This window comes from Phytophthora cinnamomi, assembly GCF_018691715.1.
Source record: "Phytophthora cinnamomi strain GKB4 chromosome Unknown Contig50, whole genome shotgun sequence".
NCBI lineage: Eukaryota > Oomycota > Peronosporomycetes > Peronosporales > Peronosporaceae > Phytophthora > Phytophthora cinnamomi.
The window spans coordinates 1,494,353-1,514,114 of record NW_027150983.1 but is presented as its reverse complement, the minus strand read 5'-3'; the positions used below and the strand labels follow the sequence as shown (position 1 = coordinate 1,514,114).

The following is a 19,762-nucleotide window of genomic DNA, read 5'->3' as shown; positions in this document are numbered from 1 at the left end:
TTGTCAGTGCAATTGGCATGTGTAGGATGCCGACAGTCTATCCATGTACGGCAGACTGTGTCAATGTACGAGTGTCATAGATGTTCTGGTTGCTAAACTTTCGTGGATTTTAATGGGATGTTACTCCGCGTGTTTTTCTACGCTCCTACGCTTGCCTTGGTCCTGTTTGCCGTGAAGAGACTAGCACTGCAAACTATCCAACGCACACGCTCTGGTAGGTGGGTACGAGATACTTGATGTTGATGAAGGCATCATCTCCACCGTGAGACTCCATGATCTCCAGAGTCTGCTGGATGAGATCGCCCAAATTCAGCTGCTTGCGCTGACCGTAGTCGATAGCGTCGCCGATGTTGTCTGGCATGTGACGTTGTGTCAGTGATCGTGAAGCAGAACTCATGTCAGCATTAGTAGGGGAGCCTACCATTCTTGCGGATGAAGATGTTGAGCACGGGGAGAATTTGCCGGTAGTACGGCACGAGTGCCTGGCCGATTAGTCCTGGGCCACTACCTGGTTGTGCCGCCGACTCGCAGGTCACCATGAGCTGCAGAATGTGCAGTGTCTTGACGATAATGCCCGCGTTGCGCGTGTTGAGAGCGTCTACCAACAGAAGAGCCCATGTAAATCGAGTGTCTAGGATGTCAAGTATGTTATCGCCACAACTTACTTTTAATGGGGATGATAAGCTGCGGGATCACCGGTAGCACTTTATTGCTGGCGTTGATGAGCATATCCTTGATGCCTTGCTCCGACAGGAAAGCGTAGGGCTCCTCCACCTCACGGAGTCCGTCGAAGAAAATCGGGAGGTAGTGGTGGAAGTCAAGCTGCAGAATTCATGGATAAAGCGTTTTAGAATTAAGAAAATGTTGCAACCTGGTAGCACGGCATACCTTGGTGATGTCCACTTTCCACGCGACCATGTTGCGCACACCGCCGTGGTCGATCTGGATCGGTAGGTCGCCACGCTCGTAGAACCTGTAACTCAACCGTGTTGTCAGAAGCACACAAGAAGCATTTTCACTAAACATCTTCGGTCGTTCACCTTCTGAACGACGTGTCTGGCGGGTTGGAGCGTTCCCTAAATGCTACCGGCTGCTGGTGCCGCGAGCGTGGAGATACGTTGTCATGTTTGTCCGCCTGTGTGTTCAATAACAAGGGGCATGTGAGCTTTTCGAGCAAGAACAAACAATGATTCTACCGTCGCTACATACCTTGAGTGTTTTCTCCAGATCGACTGATCCTCCTGTACCTTGGCCCTTGCGAAGGAACGAGTCGGTGGTGTGCGGCTTGGACGGCTTCGACAAGGAGAAGGCGCTGATGTGCTCGGTGTCGTTCACTTTCTCGTGGGTGCGTCGCTGTTTTTCCAGCACAAAAGCTCAATAGCTGACTACTAAAGTCCACGCAACGCCAGCTACTCTCCTACCTTGGGGATCACCGATGTCGTGTCGAAACAACTTCCGGTCTCGGGCAGCGCGATGTTCTTTGGCACGATCCGTGTGCTAACGTTGGGAATGCGGCCCGACATGCTTCTCGACTTGAACCGCTCGCACTTCTCACTGCACTCGCCCACGCTCTTTTCTCGAAGTGCCCGACACGCAGAACAAAACGCCCTGCGCAGATAAATAAAGACGGAGGACGCAGGACGAGCACTTCGCGTGCGTGTGCAGGTGTTCAGGACGCTTATAGCTGCGACCGCGCTGTCTTATGCACAAGTCTCACGTTGTGTATTTCAGATAAGGTAGATATGCATAGTTGTTACTCTACACAGAGCGTCTAGGACGCCGGTCGGCAGCTCAGACCCAGTGGATTCGGCACCGAGGGAACTTGTGCTTGACGGTGGAGAAGTACGCCGCCGTGGTCTCCATGTCGGCGCACGCGCCGATGTACAGCGTTTCTAGTGGGGCCTTGCGCCGGGCCAATGTGCGGAAGGCTGCGATGGTGAGTTGGTTGCAAGCCTTGACGTTCAGGTGCAGCAACTGCTGACAGCGCGAGACGACAGCAGCGAATCCCTCGTCGGTGATGTTATAGCAGAACTCAAGCGACAGTCGCTGCAGATTTGTAGCTCTCGGTGCCATCGCCTCGAGGCCGACGTCGTCGAGAGCCACGCAGCCCTGCAGTAACAAGGTCGAAAGCTGTGCGCACCCCGACGTGATAGCCACGAGGTCGTCGTTCTGCAAAGTCCTGCAAAGCGACAGATTGAGCGACTCGAGCTCTGCGCACTTGGCGATGGCTGCAAACGTGGCGCGGCCCAGAGTTTGCAGCGCTCCAAGGTTCAGCGAGCGCAAGGTGTGCCGGTTGACAGCGACTAGCTCCGCCACACCACGATCATCCAAACCTGCACACCCACTCAAGTCCAGCGCTGTGAGCTCGCAGACGCGCATGACCGCTTTCGTCTGGACGATCTGCGTGAAGTTGTAGAAGTCGACGCCTTGCACCTTCGGACAGCGCGCGAACGACAGCGACCGGAGGTTCCGCTGCAATCTCACGAGGAAGCGAATGGCTGGGCCAGACACCTGGAGGAGAGAGGAGATCAGTCAAGTGCCCGGGATCGAGCGCATTTCAACTTCAACACGTACCTTTAGGCAGCGGTCGAGCACAACCTCCTCAAGCGTGAGCGACGCATGCTGCGCCAACGCCACGACGGACCTGTCAGTGATGCGGCGGCACATGGTGAGGTCGACCGTCTCGAGCCTGGGGCAGTTGGCCGCGATGGCCAAGACGCCGTCGTCCCCCACGCGCGAGCAGCCCGACAGATCGACCTTAGTGAGCTTGGGGCAGGCGCGCGAGATGGCCACCAGCGCCTCGTCCGTGAGCTTGATGCAGTGCAGCGCCAGCGTCTGCAGACTCACGCAGCGGCAGAGCTGCTCCAGCGCCGTGTCGGAGATCTGCTTGGACTCGACGTCCACGTGCCGCAGTTGCTCGGAGTCGAGGCCCTCGACCAGGTGCGACAGCAGCGGCGACGTGACGCGCGGGCCGTAGAGCGCCACGCTCTGCAGCGGCGACGTGTCCACGGACAGGTTGCGGCCGCTGCTGCTGCGCCGCGGCCGGCGGTCCAGCAGCACGGCGGCGGCCGCCTCCAGCTCGTGCTCGCCGGTGCACCACGTCTGCAGACACGACAAGAGCCACGTGAGTCAGGCCGATCGCTAGCAGCTACCGTCGCGGCCGGCCGCAACGCACCAGGTCGACGTGCTGCTCGCGGCGCACGGACGCGAGCGCGAGGCGGCGCCAGCGCTTGGAGACCCGCGCGAGTCCGTGCCAGCGGTCCTGCAGGTGCACGAAGCCGCACACGTGCGCCGAGAGGACGTGGTCGGGCAGGCGCTCGATGGCCGGCGTCGTGGCGGCCATGGCCAAGTCTGGAAGTGCCCGCTCCAGGCCGTCGAAGAGGCGTAACCACTTCAACGTGCAGCGCTACACCTCGCGCACACCAGCGCGTGTACAGAACATCTGCAGATCTCCACATCATCATGGCGCCGGACCTGCTGGCCGACTGCCGCGAGCTGCGGCGCCGCGGCCTGCTGTCCGCGCAGCAGCTGCAGGAGCTCGAGTCGGCCGCGAGCGGAGACGAAGGCGCCCTGCGCGCGCGCGTGTCGGCGCTGCTCGTGCAGGAGGCGGAGGCCGTCGTGGAGCGCGTGCGGCTGCAGTGCAACCAGCAGGAGCAGGAGGCGCTGGGCGGCTCGGAGCTGGCCGCCGCGGCCGTGGGCGGCGCGCTGGGCGCGCTCAACGCCTGGCTGCGGCCGGCCCCGGCCCCGACGGCCGCGGCCACCGCCCAGGCGCCGACGCCGACGCTCTGGGCCAGCGCGTACGACGGCGCCGTGGCCACCCTCAACGTGGCCAAGCGCAAGCGCCGCGTGCAGCAGCTGCAGCTCAAGCTGCTGAGCGGCGACGTGGCCGCCTGCAGCCACGTGGTGCTCTGCATCAACGGCTTCATGACGCAGAGCGACGACCCGACGCACAACTGGCGCGCGTGGACGCAGGGCGACGAACGCGCCGCCGTGTTCGCCGTGCAGTGGGAGGCCGGCGACGCGGCCGCCTGGAACGACTTCTGCGCGCACGTGAACGACCACCTCGGCAGCGCGTCCGTGTCGGCCATGGTCGCGCACTTCACGGGCAACCCGTGGCACAGCGCGCAGGGCAAGGCCGAGCAGGTGGGCGTGCTGCTCGCGCAGGTGCTGGCCGAGCGGCCGGCGCTGCTGCGCGGGCGCCAGATCTCGCTGCTCGGCCACTCGCTGGGCGGCGCCGTCATCTACAGCACCTTCCAGGAGCTGGCCAAGCTGCGCGCGGACAAGAGGGGCGACGGCCTGCCGCTCGTCGCCAACGCCGTGAGCTTCGCGGGCGCCTTCCTCCCCGACGCGCAGGGCCTGGCCAACGTCGCCAGCGCCCTGGACCCGGACGGAGGCAGGTTCGTCAACGTCTTCTCGGTGCGCGACGGCGTGCTGTCCAAGCTCTTCTGGGCGCTGCAGCTCCCGGGCCCGAACGGCCCGGAGGCCGCCGGCTGCCACGCCGTCGCCTTCGCGGCCGCGGCCTCCTGCGTGAACGTGGAGGTGTCGGACCTCGTGATCCCGCGCGTGGAGAACCACTTCGGCCACAGCTACGGCCAGGTCATGGAGGCCATCAAGTCTCGCGTGCTGCCGCACCTCTTCCGGTCCTAGACACACAGCAGCAGCAGCAGCAGCAACAACAACCAACAACGAGTGCATCTGACCCCACAGAACCCCCTGCCATTTCGACGCAGCAGCTCGTCCCCTCCTCTCTCTACTTGAACATGTTGCCGAACGCGCTCTTCTCCTTGGCGCGGGCCTCGGCGTCGTACGCGCGCTTCTTGGCCTGCAGCGCGCGCATCTCGGCGCGCACGGCCGCGTTCTTGGGCTCCTCCTCCAGCAGCTCGGCCAGCAGCGCGTGCGCGCGCTCGTAGTGGGCCAGCTGCGCCATGGCCTGCGCCTTGCGGAAGCGCGCCTTGCCGTGCCGCGGCTCCAGCGCCAGCACCTGGTCGCAGCAGGCCAGCGCGCGCTCGGGCTGCGCGCCGAGCTTGAGGTGGCACAGCGCCATGTTGGCCCAGGCGGCCACCTTCACGGCCTGGATCTGCGCGCCCTGCGCCTGCGTGGCCGTCATGCCCGCCGCGCCCTGCGCGTACTGCGCCATGGCGTCGCCCGCCACCGACAGGCCGTTCACGTACGCGAACACCTTGGCGTACGACGCGAGCGCGCGCTTCAGGTCCCCGCGCTGGACCCGCAGGTTGCCCTGGCGCTTCAGCAGCTCCGCCTGCGCCAGCTTCTCGCCCACGGACAGCGCGCCCATGCGCGGCTTCCACGCGCCCAGCAGCTCCTCGTCGCTCACCTCCTGCACGTCCATCGGGTATCTAGGTTACTCGAGTGTAACCCGGTTACGCCAACTTCAACCCGAATATTCACGATTGGATGACACATTGGTGGGCAACAGAATTGCAACTTCATTTGGTGCTACCGGATAGATTGTGGATGCATGCGATCGAAGCAGTGTGGTATGTTAGGCTACGAGCTGTGCGTCGTTTAGATTGATGCGAGCAAACTTACGAGCATGAGCGCGGCAGCGGTGGTGGACAAGGGCAAGCTGTCCGACGGAGCTGACGACGCCTTCGGTGCAGCGGTCGTAGCGGCGGGGGATTTCGTCGACTTGGATGAAGGAGCGGTCGTAGCGGCGGGGGATTTCGTCGACTTGGATGAAGGAGCCGTCGTCGCTGGGGTAGCAGTCGTCGTAGTCGGAACCGCGGTTACTGTCGAGTTCGTGGTGCTGGTCGATGAGCTAGTTGAGTTGGTCGACGAGTTGGTCGATAGCGACGAGCACTTGGTCGAGAAGCCGTTCGCCAGCTCGTATACGTTCACCTTCAGACCGCTCGTGGGTACCGTCATGGTGCAATCGGGCGGGTTCAGCGACACGATCGACTTGATCAGCGACGTGCAGTTGCTCGACGCACACATCTTCGCGTACTCGGCGCTCGAGGGCAGCGAGGTGGAGTACATGAGGCTGTAGCCCGAGTCCGTCGCGCATCCCGAGAACGAGCTCAGCGACAACAGGCTGGCGAGCGTGACGTATGCGGATGACTGCTGCGAGGTGGAGCAGGCGTTGCCACTGGACGAACCGGAGGCGCCAGTCGAGCCCACAAAAGCAATGGCGGCAGCGGCGATCATGGTCAGAACGTTCATAGTGATGGGTTGGTGACTTGCAGAGGAGTGGTCCGCGTTGGTGGAGTTGTGCAAATTGGAGAATAAGCTAGCGGACGCCACTTGTTCGTGTGTGCATGAAATCCGCCTTGTGTTGCCATACTGCTAGTGGGGTAAGTAGCGATTCCTGGAAACGTGAATACACGTAGTGGTGTTCGATAGACACTGCCATCGATTACAGGACAAAGTTGGTCATGCTGAAGAGTCCTGTAATCGTTCCCAAAGTATCGGGATCCTCATAGTCGGAACCTGCTACAACGTACGTGTAGGGGACCGCGCCGATGAGCAGTGTCGATCACCAGACTTGATGTATCTTGTACCCTGTGCACCCTGTCTCGAGTTGAGAATATCAGCGCCAGGCTTTATATTGACAGAGGGCTGCAGTGAACAATAGCAAACGAATAAGTAAGTAAATGAGTGAGTAAAAGCTGGTATCGCACCACCTTCACCACGAGCGCGATCAATGTTTGTCATCATACATGTGTTTATTGAGTACCGTGTTTGCATACGAACTACGCGTAAGTTTGGTGGCAGGTTCGTATAAAAAAACTAGGACAAGTTCCTGCGACTCGAAGTGGGTCGACTGCGCTGATTATCCAGTCGATTACAGGACTGTGCTCGTTGATTTTTGCACCCGTCCTGCAATCGCTGGATCCGGGGATAACTATGCACTGGTCCAGCGGGTTCCTTGGAACTGTTTTTGGAAGTGATTGTAGTTGAACCACGAACACTCACAGCCATCGTTAGCTATCCTGTTTGCATGGGTTGTTTGTGGGCACCGGTAAGAGCGCCAGGCTTTCGAGATGACTCATCATGGTTTTCACATAGAGTAGACTTTAATACCATAAAACGAATACATATGTCTTACTCGCGAAAAGGGAGCGATGATACTGGTGCACATCAGCTTAATTAACAAGCGAAATCTACAATTACTTATTTGTCCTTTTAATTAAGGAAGTTTGCCAGAAAACCATGGCACGTGATGCTTCTGTCAGTTTTTAAATCAGCGCCTGGATTGACGCTGATCGTCTCAGCTCGAGACAGGGTGCACAGGGTACAAGATACATCAAGTCTGGTGATCGACACTGCTCATCGGCGCGGTCCCCTACACGTACGTTGTAGCAGGTTCCGACTATGAGGATCCCGATACTTTGGGAACGATTACAGGACTCTTCAGCATGACCAACTTTGTCCTGTAATCGATGGCAGTGTCTATCGAACACCACTACGTGTATTCACGTTTCCAGGAATCGCTACTTACCCCACTAGCAGTATGGCAACACAAGGCGGATTTCATGCACACACGAACAAGTGGCGTCCGCTAGCTTATTCTCCAATTTGCACAACTCCACCAACGCGGACCACTCCTCTGCAAGTCACCAACCCATCACTATGAACGTTCTGACCATGATCGCCGCTGCCGCCATTGCTTTTGTGGGCTCGACTGGCGCCTCCGGTTCGTCCAGTGGCAACGCCTGCTCCACCTCGCAGCAGTCGTCCGCATACGTCACGCTCGCCAGCCTGTTGTCGCTGAGCTCGTTCTCGGGATGCGCGACGGACTCGGGCTACAGCCTCATGTACTCCACCTCGCTGCCCTCGAGCGCCGAGTACGCGAAGATGTGTGCGTCGAGCAACTGCACGTCGCTGATCAAGTCGATCGTGTCGTGAACCCGCCCGACTGCACCATGACTGTACCCACGAGCGGTCTGAAGGTGAATGTATACGAGCTGGCGAACGGCTTCTCGACCAAGTGCTCGTCGCTATCGACCAACTCGTCGACCAACTCGTCGACTAGCTCATCGACCAGCACCACGAACTCGACAGTAACCGCGGTTCCGACTACGACGACTGCTACCCCAGCGACGACGGCTCCTGCATCCTATTCGAATGCGTCGACGAAATCCCCCGCCGCCATGACTGCCGCACCGAAGGCGACAGTGGGGACGTCGCCGTCTACCACGACCGCGGCGCGTGCTTACTAGAGACTTTCAGTCTTTCGCAACGATTCGGCCTCTCCGACGAAAACTTTTCTGTGTGAATCGATGGCTTGGGCATAGTTACATGTAAATCGAATCTCGGTCTTCAACTTCTGCATTTTTGTAAGCCGGGCGAAAATCTGACTTTCGCGGAAACGTACCGTGTGCGCTCGTAATTGTACACACCTTGCATACATTATCGCAGGTTTTTCCACCACACAAACTGTGCTGACATATTCACCTGCCCTTTCGATAGTTTTACAAAATGCTTCATTACCAACACATCCCTTTATAACCACTCCACAATCGCATACCCCGTGGGTTTGGCGTTTAACAGCGCCTTTGCCCCACATTTCGCGTCAGCAGCGACTTGCGGCGGGCGGGCACACTCAACTACGCATACATCGCCGGCAGCCATGAGCGGGGTGGCCACCCTGTCCGAGGACGAGTACGCGCTGGAGGACATCTCGTGGGACGAGATCGACAAGCTCAAGTACTACGTGGTGGGCCCCACCATGTTCCTGGCCGTGCGCGCCGCCGTGTACCCGAGCAACCTGGTGAAGACGCGGCTGCAGGTGCAGTCCAAGCACAAGCCGCTCTACTCGGGCACGGCCAACGCCTTCGCCACGATCCTGCGCCAGGAGGGCGCGCGCGGGCTCTACAAGGGCTTCGGGGCCAGCACGGCCAACGTGCTGACGGGCAACCTCTACATCTCGGTCTACGAGAAGTCGCGCAAGGTCTTCAAGGACCACTCGGGCCTGGGCGACAAGTGGGCCAACTTCGCGGGCGGCGCCTGCGCCTCGCTCGTCTCGCAGACGGTCGTCGTGCCGCTGGACATCGTGTCGCAGCGCATGATGCTCAGCGGCCAGGGCCAGGACGTGCGCAAGACGCGCGAGCGCGCCAAGGGCTTCCTGGCCGTCACCAAGCAGGTCTTCCGCGCCGAGGGCCTACGCGGCTTCTACCGGGGCTACGTGCCGTCCATCGCCACGTACGCGCCGTCCTCCTCCATCTGGTGGGGCTCCTACGGCCTGCTCGTGCCCGTGTACTATAACCTGATGAGGAGCTGGCAGACGGATCCCTTCTGGAAACAAGGTGCGTCGGGCGCTGGCACTCAGTAGTTGGGGACTGGTTGACGCAGGTACTGATGAGACTTTGTGCTGCTGTGCTTTTCTGTGTGTGCTTGTTGCCATTGCAGTGGTGGCGCAGGGGCTGAGTGGGGCCAGCGCCGGCATTATCACGGGCGTGCTGACGAACCCCATGGACATCGTACGGACAAAGGCGCAGGTGTACACGCAGTACGGCGCCATGGACACCCTCAAGTATATTTTAAAGACCGAAGGGCCGATGGGCCTCATGACGGGCCTCTCCGCGGTACGTTCTGCTGCCAGCCAGCACCAGTGTTGGACGTGGCGGATTCGAGTCAACATTTAAACTAACTGCTCACTATGTTGTTGTTGCTGCTGCTGCATGCAGCGGCTGCTGGCTATGGGGCCGTCGGGCATCCTCATGGTCACGTCCTACGAGTTCGTCAAGCGCGTGTGCAGGAAACCGCAAGCCGCCGACGCCGACACGGACGCGGACGCGTAACTCGCCCGCTATACAGTATCCACACTAGTTTTTTGCCGACCACGCCACCTCGAGAGAGACCCCGTCCGTCAATAGACAGTTAGCTTTTCGTTCGTGTCCTAGTGTGTCCACCGCACGTCCACCTCCTGCTTACGTCAGTCACCTCCCATTCCCGATATTCCCCCCACAACCGAATACACCCAAGAGGCATCCATCCGTCACCTACCGGAGGAGCGAGCGATGGCGCGCGACGAGGAGGAGGACGACGCGCAGCTGCAGGCGCTGGCGCAGCTCCAGGAGCTCACGCGCGCGAGCGAGGCGCGCCAGGCGCTGCGCGCCGCCAACTGCGCGGAGGGCGTGGCGGCCGCGCGCGCGCAGCTGGGCGGGCTCAAGCTCAAGTCGGACATCAAGCGCTCGTCCGCCTTCGTCAAGAAGCTGCGCGTGCTGTCGGAGGGCAACGCGGAGTCGCTGCTGCGCGACGCGGCGGAGCTCAACCTCACGCGCTACGTGAGCGAGTGCGTGGCCGCGCTGGCCGACGCGCCGCTCAAGGCGGCCGACCTGGCCGCCGCCGTCAAGGTGGCGTCGCTGCTGCACCAGCGCTACGAGGACTTCGCGCCCGGCATGGAGCGCGCGCTCGTGGGCGCCTTCGAGGGCTCCTACGCCTCGGACGACAGGGGCAAGATGCTGCGCCGCCGGCTCCTCCTGCGCCTGCTGTGCGAGCTGGTGCTGGCCGGCGTGCTGGCCGACGTGCAGGTCGTCGCGCACATCATCCAGCGCGTCGCGCGGCGCGAGCAGCCCGGGGCCGCCAAGAGGGGGCCCAAGGGCAACATGTCCTTGGGCGCCTCGGGCGCGTCGTCGCAGCAGCTGGAGGTGCCGCTGCTCGTGAGCTTCGCCAAGTCCGTGGGCGTCGACTTCCTCGGCGTGCAGCCCAAGAAGTACAAGGAGATGGAGAAGCTGCTGGCGGGCCACGACGAGTTCCAAGCCTTCGTGGCCGCCCAGACGCCCGTGGTGCCCCGGGCCGTGCAGCAGCAGTGCCTGGCCTGCTACCTGGAGGCGTACGAGATGATCTGCAAGTTCTACTTGGCGCAGCACGCCACGTTCCTCAAGCTGGACGCGCGCAACGAGAAGGAGGAGGTCAACCGCGGAGAAGTCACGGAGGAGCACGTGCAGGAGCTCAAGAACGCCAAGCTGCTGTTCGAGAAGCTGCAGACCAGCGTCAACTCGCTGGCCGACGCGCTGGACCGAGAGGTGCCGCCGCTGCCTGTCGAGGAAAAGGACGACGGAACGGGCCGCGGAGGCATCCTCGTCTGGGAAGGCGGAGAAGGCGGCGGCCGCGAGCTCAGCCGCGACGGCCCGTTCGATGATGAAGCCACGCGCTCTTTTTACGAAGACCTCCCAGATCTGCTGGAGCTGGTGCCTGCGGTTGTGCTGGGACTTACAGAGGCCGATGTGGCGGAGCTGAAGAAAAAGAAAGAGGCCGCTGCAAACGGAGAAGAAGAGGCCGAGGCTGAGATGGAGGACGAAGCTGAGGGCAACCCTGATGACGACGGGAAGGAAGGTGGAGATGCCGATGACGTGACTCTGGAAGATATCGAGGCAGACGCAGCGAAGGACTCTAACGTGGCTGATGCAGATGATATGGAGAGCAAGAGCAAGGATGACGCGGATGAAGCGAGCGTGGCTACACCAGTAACGTCGAGTGGTGCAACCAACAGCTACCACCACCAACTGGATGCGTATTTCGCTTCCTTGGAGGATCTGGTGAATCGGGACCGCTGCGATAAGGCGGCTGTGGAGTTTTGCTACCGCAACTCCAAGGCGACACGAAACCGCCTTGTGAAGACGCTGTATGCTGTGCCACGGACTCACTTGGAACTGCTAGCTCATTATGCGCGTCTGGTTGCTACGTTACAGAGCGTGCTAAAGGAGGACATTGGCGGAGAGCTTGTGAGCATGCTTGTGGGCGAGTTCCACGGACTGATTAAAAGACGCAACCAATTCCGACTTGAATCGAAGATCAAGAATATCCGCTTTCTGGCGGAGCTGGTCAAGTTCCGCATCTGCCCACCTAATACAGGCTTTCGTTGCCTTCAGAAGTGCTTTCAGGACTTCCAGGGACACAACGTGCACGTGGCAACGACGTTTCTCGAGAATTGCGGGCGGTTCCTGTATTGCTCGAAGCACACTCACGTGCGCACGGTAAACTGCTTGAATGTCATGATGAAGCTGAAGGCCGCCAAGCATTTGGATCCGCAGCTGGAAACACTCGTGGAAAACGCGTACTACATGTGCAAGCCCCCGGAGCGTGTGGAGCGTCAGGTGAAGCAGTACGACCCGATGTATTTGTACCTGATTAAGGTTTTGTACCAAGATCTCAACGGATCAAACGTGAACAAGGCTGTAAAGACTCTCCGCCGGCTTCCATGGCAGGAGAGCTCTACCTGTGCTGTGGTTCTTAAGGCGCTGTTGAAGGTGACGAAAGGCAAGGTGATGCAAATGAAATGGATCTGTGAGGTGGTTAAGGGATTATCTCGATACCACGATGAAGTGCTGGTGCTGCTAGTGGACGATGTGCTGGAGTACATTCGATACGGTCTGGAAGTCAACGACTATCGCGACCATCAGCGCAGTCTGGGATACGTCAAGCTCCTGGGAGAGATTTACAATTGCGGTCTTGTGAGCATGAACGTGGTGGTTGAAACCCTGTACCTCCTAATTAATCACTCGCACGACTTGCTGACGCTGCCACAGTACAGCAGTGATAAAATCCCCCCTGCCCAACTGTTGGAGATGAAGAAGCGGTTCTTGTTAGTGCCTGATATGCGCTACGATCCTCGCGTGCCAAGCGAAGTGGACGGTCCGAGTGAAGTGTTCCGTATTCGTCTCGTGAGCGCCTTGATTGAGACCTGCAACGGCAGCGGAAGCGCAAGTGTGTCTGGAAACAGTGGCAACTCAAACGAGCGAGGTATTTCGAGGCCTCGTCTCGGTCGATTCATGACCTTCTTCCAACGCTACCTCTTTTCCAAGACGGACGTGCCCATGGAAACCGACTTCGTTGTGTTTGATCTTTTCGAGATGCTTTCTAACAGTTTGAAGGACCACTTCAAGAAGTTTGAAGCGTGGGAGGAGGTTGATCTGGCTGTCCGGGGGATTCTACGCGGCGACTTGGAAGAGGCGGAACGCCGGTTGTCGAAGAAGAACGCAGCACTGCTCATGGCTACAAACGGTCTTGAAAGCGTAGCGGAGGAGGGGTCTCTGTCGCAGCCGGGTGACGAAGACGACGAGCTCCTCGAAGACGAGGAGGAAGATACCGATGACGACGATGACGAGGACGATGATGATGAACACGACGACGACGATCAAGCTGAAGGCGATGACGACGATGATGACGAAGATGATGACGATAATGACGACGACGAAGACGATGAAGATGACGATGATGAAGAGGAAGAAGATGAAGATGAGGAGGAACATCTTATTATTCATGATCGCATTCAGAAGAGTGAGGAGGACGAGGAATTCGAGAAGGCCTTCAAGTCGATGATGCACGGGAGTACCGACACGCGCAAGCCTGCTGCGCGCGTCAATGTGGACAAGATGGCCATTCCTACAGTGGTGAAGACCTCCGCTTTACTTACGCCAGCAGGCCCGCGTGGAGTACTGTCACTTGATTCAAACGGGTCCCCCGATGGCGTGGTCTTTCGAATGCTGCGCCGCGGCAACAAGGGCAAGGTGGAGGCACGTCAATTGGTGGTGCCCGAGGCGTCCTCCCTGGCGCAGCACAGTCATCGCCAGGAGAACGCTGGGAAGAAGGAGCAATCCGAGCTGAAGCGCCTTGTGCTGCAGAACATGGAGCGCGACGACTTTATGAATGATGGACCCCCCGTGGACGGCATTCCGAACTTTGGTCCTCCTCCTCCGCGCCCCAATGTTAACTACGGTAACCAGTCGGGCGGACAGCAGGCGAGCGAGACCCGGATGGGATTTGGAGGCGGCAGCGAGTGGAACAACGCTGAGTTCGGGCTTCGCCGTGGCAAAGGGTATCGCGGCGCGAAGTAGGGACCTCGTGTGGAGCAGTTAGGTGGCGATTGCCAGAGAAGACAGGACCCGGCTTTGAATTGTGCCAGTGAAGCGACGATCACGTATGTGTTGGAGGACTGCAGCCCGCACAAGTGAACGAGAGGAATGGCGACGGACCACCGCGCGTGACAGTGTAAGCGCTTGGAAAGCTTCAAACGGAGCAGTCGCTTGGTCGATGGTGACTTCGAGTGGATCTACCGTGAAGCCGAGGCGCCAGTAAGCGCAAGCGCGAGGTGAAGTGGGTCCTCATCGGTTCTTAAGTCGCCGACGACGGGGTAGCGAGAACCTAGAGAGGAAGCGCAGTTGAGTGACCTTAGGAGCGTAGGTAGAGCCCTTGGACGCGAAGAGGGTAAGAGCAGCAAGCGCCCGATGGCGTGAGGGGCCACATCCCCCCTTCTGGCTCAGATCAAAGAGGTGACATTTGTTTCGTTTCGTTTTAAGGTGAGGTCCATTACAGTCCTTTAGTCTAAGAAAATGCCCGTTCTTCCGATGCTTCAAGATCATCGAGGGGGTTGCTGTCTACTGTGATTGAGTGGCAGCAGATGCACACTTGCTAAGGCGTGCCTATGGTCGTGGTGGAGGTCCGGCCGACATCCTCCCTATCCGGATTGTGTCAAAGAGGTGACATTGCTCATTCAATTGTTTTTTTTCTTTGTGTTATTGTGTTAGGCTGACAGGTTTGGCCAGGCAGATGATATGATTCGGTTCCCGCCGGGATCTCCGCTTTTGCTGTTCGAGCTCGATCGGCGGTACATGAGGATGAGGATTCTGTGGTAAGTTTGCCATTTTTAAATGCTAACTTGCCACCTTTTATTAAAACATGCAGCAATGATGCAGCACGCGCAGACAGCGAAAACAGAGGCGAGTTATAACACAAAGTGGCCCGAGGGCTCTCTTATTAACGGCGGGTCGCAGTACGACGTATCGTTGCTGGGTCCTAGCAAGCTAGTACTTGCCAGGCGCCAAGTGCTCGAGGCAATTTAGCGAAGCGCTTAGCACGCGGTAGGGGAAGCGGCAGTGGTGGCAGCGGGGGTGACGGCGGGCGTCGACTGCTGCTCAGGGGTCTGCTGCTGCTCAGGGGCAGGCGTGGCAGCGGCGGGGGCAGTAGTGGCAGCGGGGGCAGTGGTGGCCGCGGGGGCAGTCGTAGCAGCCGGGACCGGGGCGGCCGTGGTGGCGGCCGGCGTCGAGGACGAGCAGCCGGGCTCGAAGTTGTCGGCCAGGCTCTTGACGTTCATGACGGCGCCGCTCGTGGGGATGGTCAGGTCGCAGTCGGGCGGGTTGGTGGCCTGCACGTTCTTGATGAGCTCGTGGCACGCGTCCACCTTGCACATAGCGGCGGTCTGCTCGGCCGTCGGCAGCGACGTGGCGTACAGCATGTTGTAGCCCGAGTCCGTGGCGCACGTGTTGAGCGCCGTGCCCTGCAGCAGGCCCACCATGGACGTGTAGGCGGAGGCCTGCTGCGTGGCCGAGCAGGCCTCTCCGTTCACGGAGGCGACGAAGGCCAGGGCGGCGGCGGCGACGGCGAAGTACGTGTTCATCTTGAGTGGAGGAGGGGTGAGCTGAGCTGCAGAAGGCGAATTGCAAAGTGAGCAGGTCTCGAGGCGGCACGGCGCATTGTAGGTGAACGTGCCTGCCCCGTTCGAACAGCGCGAGGCTGCGGCACAGCATCAACCTGAGCCTGCGCTGCTGCGCCGGACAAGAGCCGCTGCGTCGTGATGACTCGATTACTGCTGTAACCTGCAGGCCGTGGCAAAGCCAAGAGTGGATGCCAAAGCCCCCGGTTATGGTCGCGGAAGCACCTTGGGCGCACCATGAACGGACTTGTCCGTTCCGGCTTTGCAGTTCTGAGTGAGCCGGCCGGTGTTGCAACCAGTGCGCACAGTGAAAAAAGGTGAATCCTCGCGCCCAGGCTCTCGTGAGCCGCGGTCAACCGAGTTCCAAGAGCCCGGACGGGTGTATCCTCTTGCAACGTGTCCCAAAGCGGAGCGGAGCGGCGTCTGCAGGTGAGTAACGAGCCTCGCGTCAACGCAGACTCGACGAGCTGGCTGCTGCAGATGTCCGCAGTTTCGTGGCGAATGTCGGAGACTGTGGCTTACTGCACGGTACTGTTGCCTACTGTACAGTCTCCGACATTCGCCACGAAAAATGCGGACGCTGCTATCAGTAGCGCTCGTCGATGAGGGAGACTCTCCGGACACCAGAGCCATCTCGTGAGCCTTCACCTGGCGAGGTTCCTCTACATGTATTAATACATGTACTACAACAAGTTGTACTAGATGGCATTCAGTGGATGCTGCACTTCAAACTTCAGTTGAGGATACAGACAGCGTAGATTGACTCTGTTGCCTCTGTTGCCCCCGCTTGCCTCCGTTACGTGGGATAACGAATCTTATAAATTCCGCTCAGTACGCAAGCTTCGTACAGAATTTACAAGATTCGTTATCCCACGTAACCCGAAATTCGAGCAGAAACCTGGTTGTAGTGCAAGACCTTCGCAACGAACGTAGCTTCAAACTCAATAATGAAATGTCATTTACCTTACAGTAAAAAACAAACCTGTCGGCTGTGCCGACTTAGCAAGCCGTCGGGGTCGTCTGGGTCACCGACGTCGTTGTGTTCGACTCCGGCGAGGGCGTCGTCGCGGCCGGCGTGGCAGCGGGGGCCTCCGTAGCAGTCGTCGTCGTGCTCTCCGTGGCAGGGGCCGTGGTCGTCGTGCTCTCCGTCGAAGGGGCAGCGGTCGTCGCGGCGGGCGCCTCCGTGGCCGTCGACGTCGAGGACAGCGACGAGCACTTGGTCGAGAAGCCGCTCGTCAGGTCCACCACGTTCAGCACCAGACCGCTCGTGGGCACCGTCAGGTCGCAGTCAGGCGGGTTCAACGCAGCCACCGACTCAATCAGCGACTTGCAGTTGCTCGACGCGCACATCTTCACGTACTGGGCGTCGTCCGGCAGCGACGTCGAGTACAGCAGGCTGAAGCCAGAGTCGTCCGCGCAGCCCTGGAACGAGCTCAGCGTCAGCACGCTCGCCAGCGACGAGTACGCGCTGGTCTGCTCCGACGACGAGCACGTCGCGGCAGCGGCGGGGCCGACGAAGGCGGCGGCGGCAACGGCGAGGATGGTCTTCGTGTTCATGGTACCTAGATGGCGGGTGGGCTGTGTGTCTGGAAGAGCGCAAGTTGGGGAATGAGCTTTCGCGAGGTGCAGCTGCAGGTCGCGTCCGCGAGGTGCTTGGTGTCCGAAGAGCGTTCGAACAGGAAGGATATGCCGGGATTCCTTGTGATCTCCACCGTCATCTTCGTGACGCTTGCACACTTTCCGGGCTGCCGGAGCCATTGTTGTAAAAAAAATCCTTTGCTAAGCCCGACCTGTTTCTATTGATATGAATTGAGCAGCGCACGCTCAGATAAACTGGTTCTTTAGTTTTGGCAAGGTATGCCCTCACCGCTTCACCTGCTACTCTCAATGCGAGATAGCACGAGAGCATCTGGGGATATGAAATGCATGATACGTACTGGTCTCGACAGTGCAAAGCGCGACGCTAATCAAGCAGAAGACAGAGCGGAGGGTTTCGACTGGCAACTGCAAAGGCTCACGAGGATCCCTTCAAGCGCATGTCCCAGCGCAGTTTCGCTGGATGAAACTCGGCCAGAACCGCCCGAGAAGGTACTTCAGCGCTGCCACAGCGCATGCGACCTACGTGCAAAAATTACTAGCGGATCGCCACGCGTACTGCAGTGCTGTGGCAACGAATCCCTGCCAGAACCACGTCTTGAGGCTACCGATTCCATCAAGCCGAGCTGGACAAGCAGGCGCAGAGATGACTGAGCAACTTGTGCACCGCTAGGCAGGCCTCAGCCCGTTCAGCTGCGACTGGTATGAATCCGTTCTGATCTCGTGTCCATTTCATAACGCCAGGATCCGCGTCCCTTTTGCCCAGTTTCGCCAGCGACGACTTGACAGGCGCCCAAAATACCAAGTTGAAGTGTCTGGCCAATCCCATCCAATCCACTACCCAAACTAGTGTAGTTTAGGACGCGCTGTGAGTCTACTTTGGGCAATGTATCCTCTCAGGCCATGTGTAACGGCAGTTCGTCCCACCTCCTGACAAATGTGCAACACCAGTCGTCCCCCAAAGATACGCTTCAGCTTTACGCCTGGTTAGGACCCCGCAGTGCAAGGCGAGGCTGGCATCAGGCCTGGAGAGACTGCACCTGCCAGTCTCACGGTGGCCTGTGGACCACGCCAGTTGCACCCGCCCGCACCTGAGCAAGGCTTTGCCGTTCGAAGCGGACATGGACTGAAGCTGCCCTTTTCGGACACCAAGCACCTCGCGGACGCGACCTGTTCGCAAGCATCTCGCGAAAGCTCATTCCCCAACTTGCGCTCTTCCAGACACACAGCCCACCCGCCATCTAGGTACCATGAACACGAAGACCATCCTCGCCGTTGCCGCCGCCGCCTTCGTCGGCCCCGCCGCTGCCGCGACGTGCTCGTCGTCGGAGCAGACCAGCGCGTACTCGTCGCTGGCGAGCGTGCTGACGCTGAGCTCGTTCCAGGGCTGCGCGGACGACTCTGGCTTCAGCCTGCTGTACTCGACGTCGCTGCCGGACGACGCCCAGTACGTGAAGATGTGCGCGTCGAGCAACTGCAAGTCGCTGATTGAGTCGGTGGCTGCGTTGAACCCGCCTGACTGCGACCTGACGGTGCCCACGAGCGGTCTGGTGCTGAACGTGGTGGACCTGACGAGCGGCTTCTCGACCAAGTGCTCGTCGCTGTCCTCGACGTCGACGGCCACGGAGGCGCCCGCCGCGACGACCGCTGCCCCTTCGACGGAGAGCACGACGACCACGGCCCCTGCCACGGAGAGCACGACGACGACTGCTACGGAGGCCCCCGCTGCCACGCCGGCCGCGACGACGCCCTCGCCGGAGTCGAACACGACGACGTCGGTGACCCAGACGACCCCGACGGCTTGCTAAGCCAGTTGTCGTTTTGGGCTAAAGCTTGTCGGTCGGATGTTGTTTGCTTCAGTTGCTCGAGCAAAGGAGTGAAGGTGCTGGCTTGCGGGCTGAAGGCCTCCCTCGTATATATCGTTTGGGTGTCGGTCGATACTCGACTGTCCCCGTAATAAACTTTTTGATACCATAGTTGCCACCTGCTCCTGTTTCGTGGCTCGGTGTGACGGTGTTTGTTCACGGTTGATATTGACACTGGTTGTTTCGTTTGTGTGAGGACTGTGGGGAACTAACTACCGACTACATCAAGCTACAAACGAATGTGCAAGCCTAGCCAGGCAAGCCAACCTAGCTGGTTTTCACTACTACTAGTCCGATCGAGCTAGTTGCCGCCAGGATCCAACATTCCAATTAATCCCGTTCGCTGTGCAGTACAACAGGCGCGCATCGACGCGTGGCGTTGCTACATTAGCAGGCCGTGGCCGTAGTGGTGGTGGTGGTGGAGTCCGAACTGGCGGATGCCGTCGTTGTCGCCGTTGCAGTCTCCGTCGAGTTCGACGCAGCAGTTGTCGTAGACGTGGTGGTATTGTCGCTCGTGGTGGACGCAGCAGTCGACGAGGCCGTCGTGGTCGTGGTCGTGTCCGTGCCAGTGCTGGCAGCCGTCGACGTGGTCAATGTCGTGGTAGAGGTGGTCGAGCTGGTGCCCGTGCTGGTGCTGGCCGATGAGTCACTCGACAGCGAAGCACACTCAGCCGAGAAGCCGTTCGCCAGCTCGTACACGTTTACCTCGAGGCCGCTCGTGGGAACCGTCAGCGTGCAGTCAGGCGGATCCAGCTCGATGATGGACTCGATGAGCGACTGGCAGTTGCTCGACGCGCACATGAGCTCGTACTCGGCGTCCGTGGGCAGCGAGGTCGAGTACAGCAGGCTGTAGCCGGAGTCGTCGACGCAGCCCTGAAACGAGTCGAGCGTCAGCAGGCTGGCCAGCGTC

At 59.7% G+C, this 19,762-nt stretch overlaps 7 protein-coding genes across 8 annotated transcripts; 3 read left to right on the top strand and 4 right to left on the bottom strand.

Annotated features, from left to right (window-relative positions):
• Nucleotides 1-193: 193 nt before the first annotated feature.
• IUM83_06744 (sporangia induced parkin coregulated protein) lies at nt 194-1,523 on the bottom strand (the record flags this gene model as incomplete). Of its 2 annotated transcripts, XM_067930975.1 has the most annotated exons (7): nt 194-354; nt 422-598; nt 666-822; nt 889-973; nt 1,041-1,135; nt 1,210-1,353; nt 1,422-1,523. In XM_067930975.1, the coding sequence occupies 7 exons, from the start codon at nt 1,521-1,523 to the stop codon at nt 194-196; spliced, it is 921 nt and encodes a 306-aa protein (XP_067789792.1). The 2 variants fall into 2 exon arrangements, with proteins under 2 accessions (XP_067789792.1, XP_067789791.1); XM_067930974.1 differs by lacking the exon at nt 1,041-1,135 and having other exon boundaries at nt 889-942; nt 1,186-1,353.
• Nucleotides 1,524-1,791: 268 nt separating this feature from the next.
• On the bottom strand, nt 1,792-3,343 carry IUM83_06743 (uncharacterized protein; the record flags this gene model as incomplete). Its single annotated transcript, XM_067930973.1, has 3 exons — nt 1,792-2,511; nt 2,575-3,102; nt 3,176-3,343. The coding sequence occupies 3 exons, from the start codon at nt 3,341-3,343 to the stop codon at nt 1,792-1,794; spliced, it is 1,416 nt and encodes a 471-aa protein (XP_067789719.1).
• Nucleotides 3,344-3,462: 119 nt separating this feature from the next.
• Nucleotides 3,463-4,647, top strand: IUM83_06742 (uncharacterized protein; the record flags this gene model as incomplete). Its single annotated transcript, XM_067930972.1, has 1 exon — nt 3,463-4,647. One exon carries the CDS (start codon nt 3,463-3,465, stop codon nt 4,645-4,647), a length of 1,185 nt encoding a protein of 394 aa, XP_067789694.1.
• Nucleotides 4,648-4,750: 103 nt separating this feature from the next.
• On the bottom strand, nt 4,751-5,347 carry IUM83_06741 (FKBP-type peptidyl-prolyl cis-trans isomerase; the record flags this gene model as incomplete). Its single annotated transcript, XM_067930971.1, has 1 exon — nt 4,751-5,347. One exon carries the CDS (start codon nt 5,345-5,347, stop codon nt 4,751-4,753), a length of 597 nt encoding a protein of 198 aa, XP_067789793.1.
• A 3,240-nt stretch (nt 5,348-8,587) lies between these two features.
• Nucleotides 8,588-9,758, top strand: IUM83_06740 (Mitochondrial Carrier (MC) Family; the record flags this gene model as incomplete). Its single annotated transcript, XM_067930970.1, has 3 exons — nt 8,588-9,263; nt 9,367-9,542; nt 9,645-9,758. The coding sequence occupies 3 exons, from the start codon at nt 8,588-8,590 to the stop codon at nt 9,756-9,758; spliced, it is 966 nt and encodes a 321-aa protein (XP_067789794.1).
• Nucleotides 9,759-9,977: 219 nt separating this feature from the next.
• IUM83_06739 (Regulator of nonsense transcripts 2) lies at nt 9,978-13,796 on the top strand (the record flags this gene model as incomplete). The annotated part of the gene is made up of 1 exon (XM_067930969.1): nt 9,978-13,796. The coding sequence occupies one exon, from the start codon at nt 9,978-9,980 to the stop codon at nt 13,794-13,796; it is 3,819 nt and encodes a 1,272-aa protein (XP_067789621.1).
• Nucleotides 13,797-14,809: 1,013 nt separating this feature from the next.
• IUM83_06738 (Elicitin-like protein) lies at nt 14,810-15,355 on the bottom strand (the record flags this gene model as incomplete). The annotated part of the gene is made up of 1 exon (XM_067930968.1): nt 14,810-15,355. One exon carries the CDS (start codon nt 15,353-15,355, stop codon nt 14,810-14,812), a length of 546 nt encoding a protein of 181 aa, XP_067789680.1.
• Nucleotides 15,356-19,762: the final 4,407 nt, after the last annotated feature.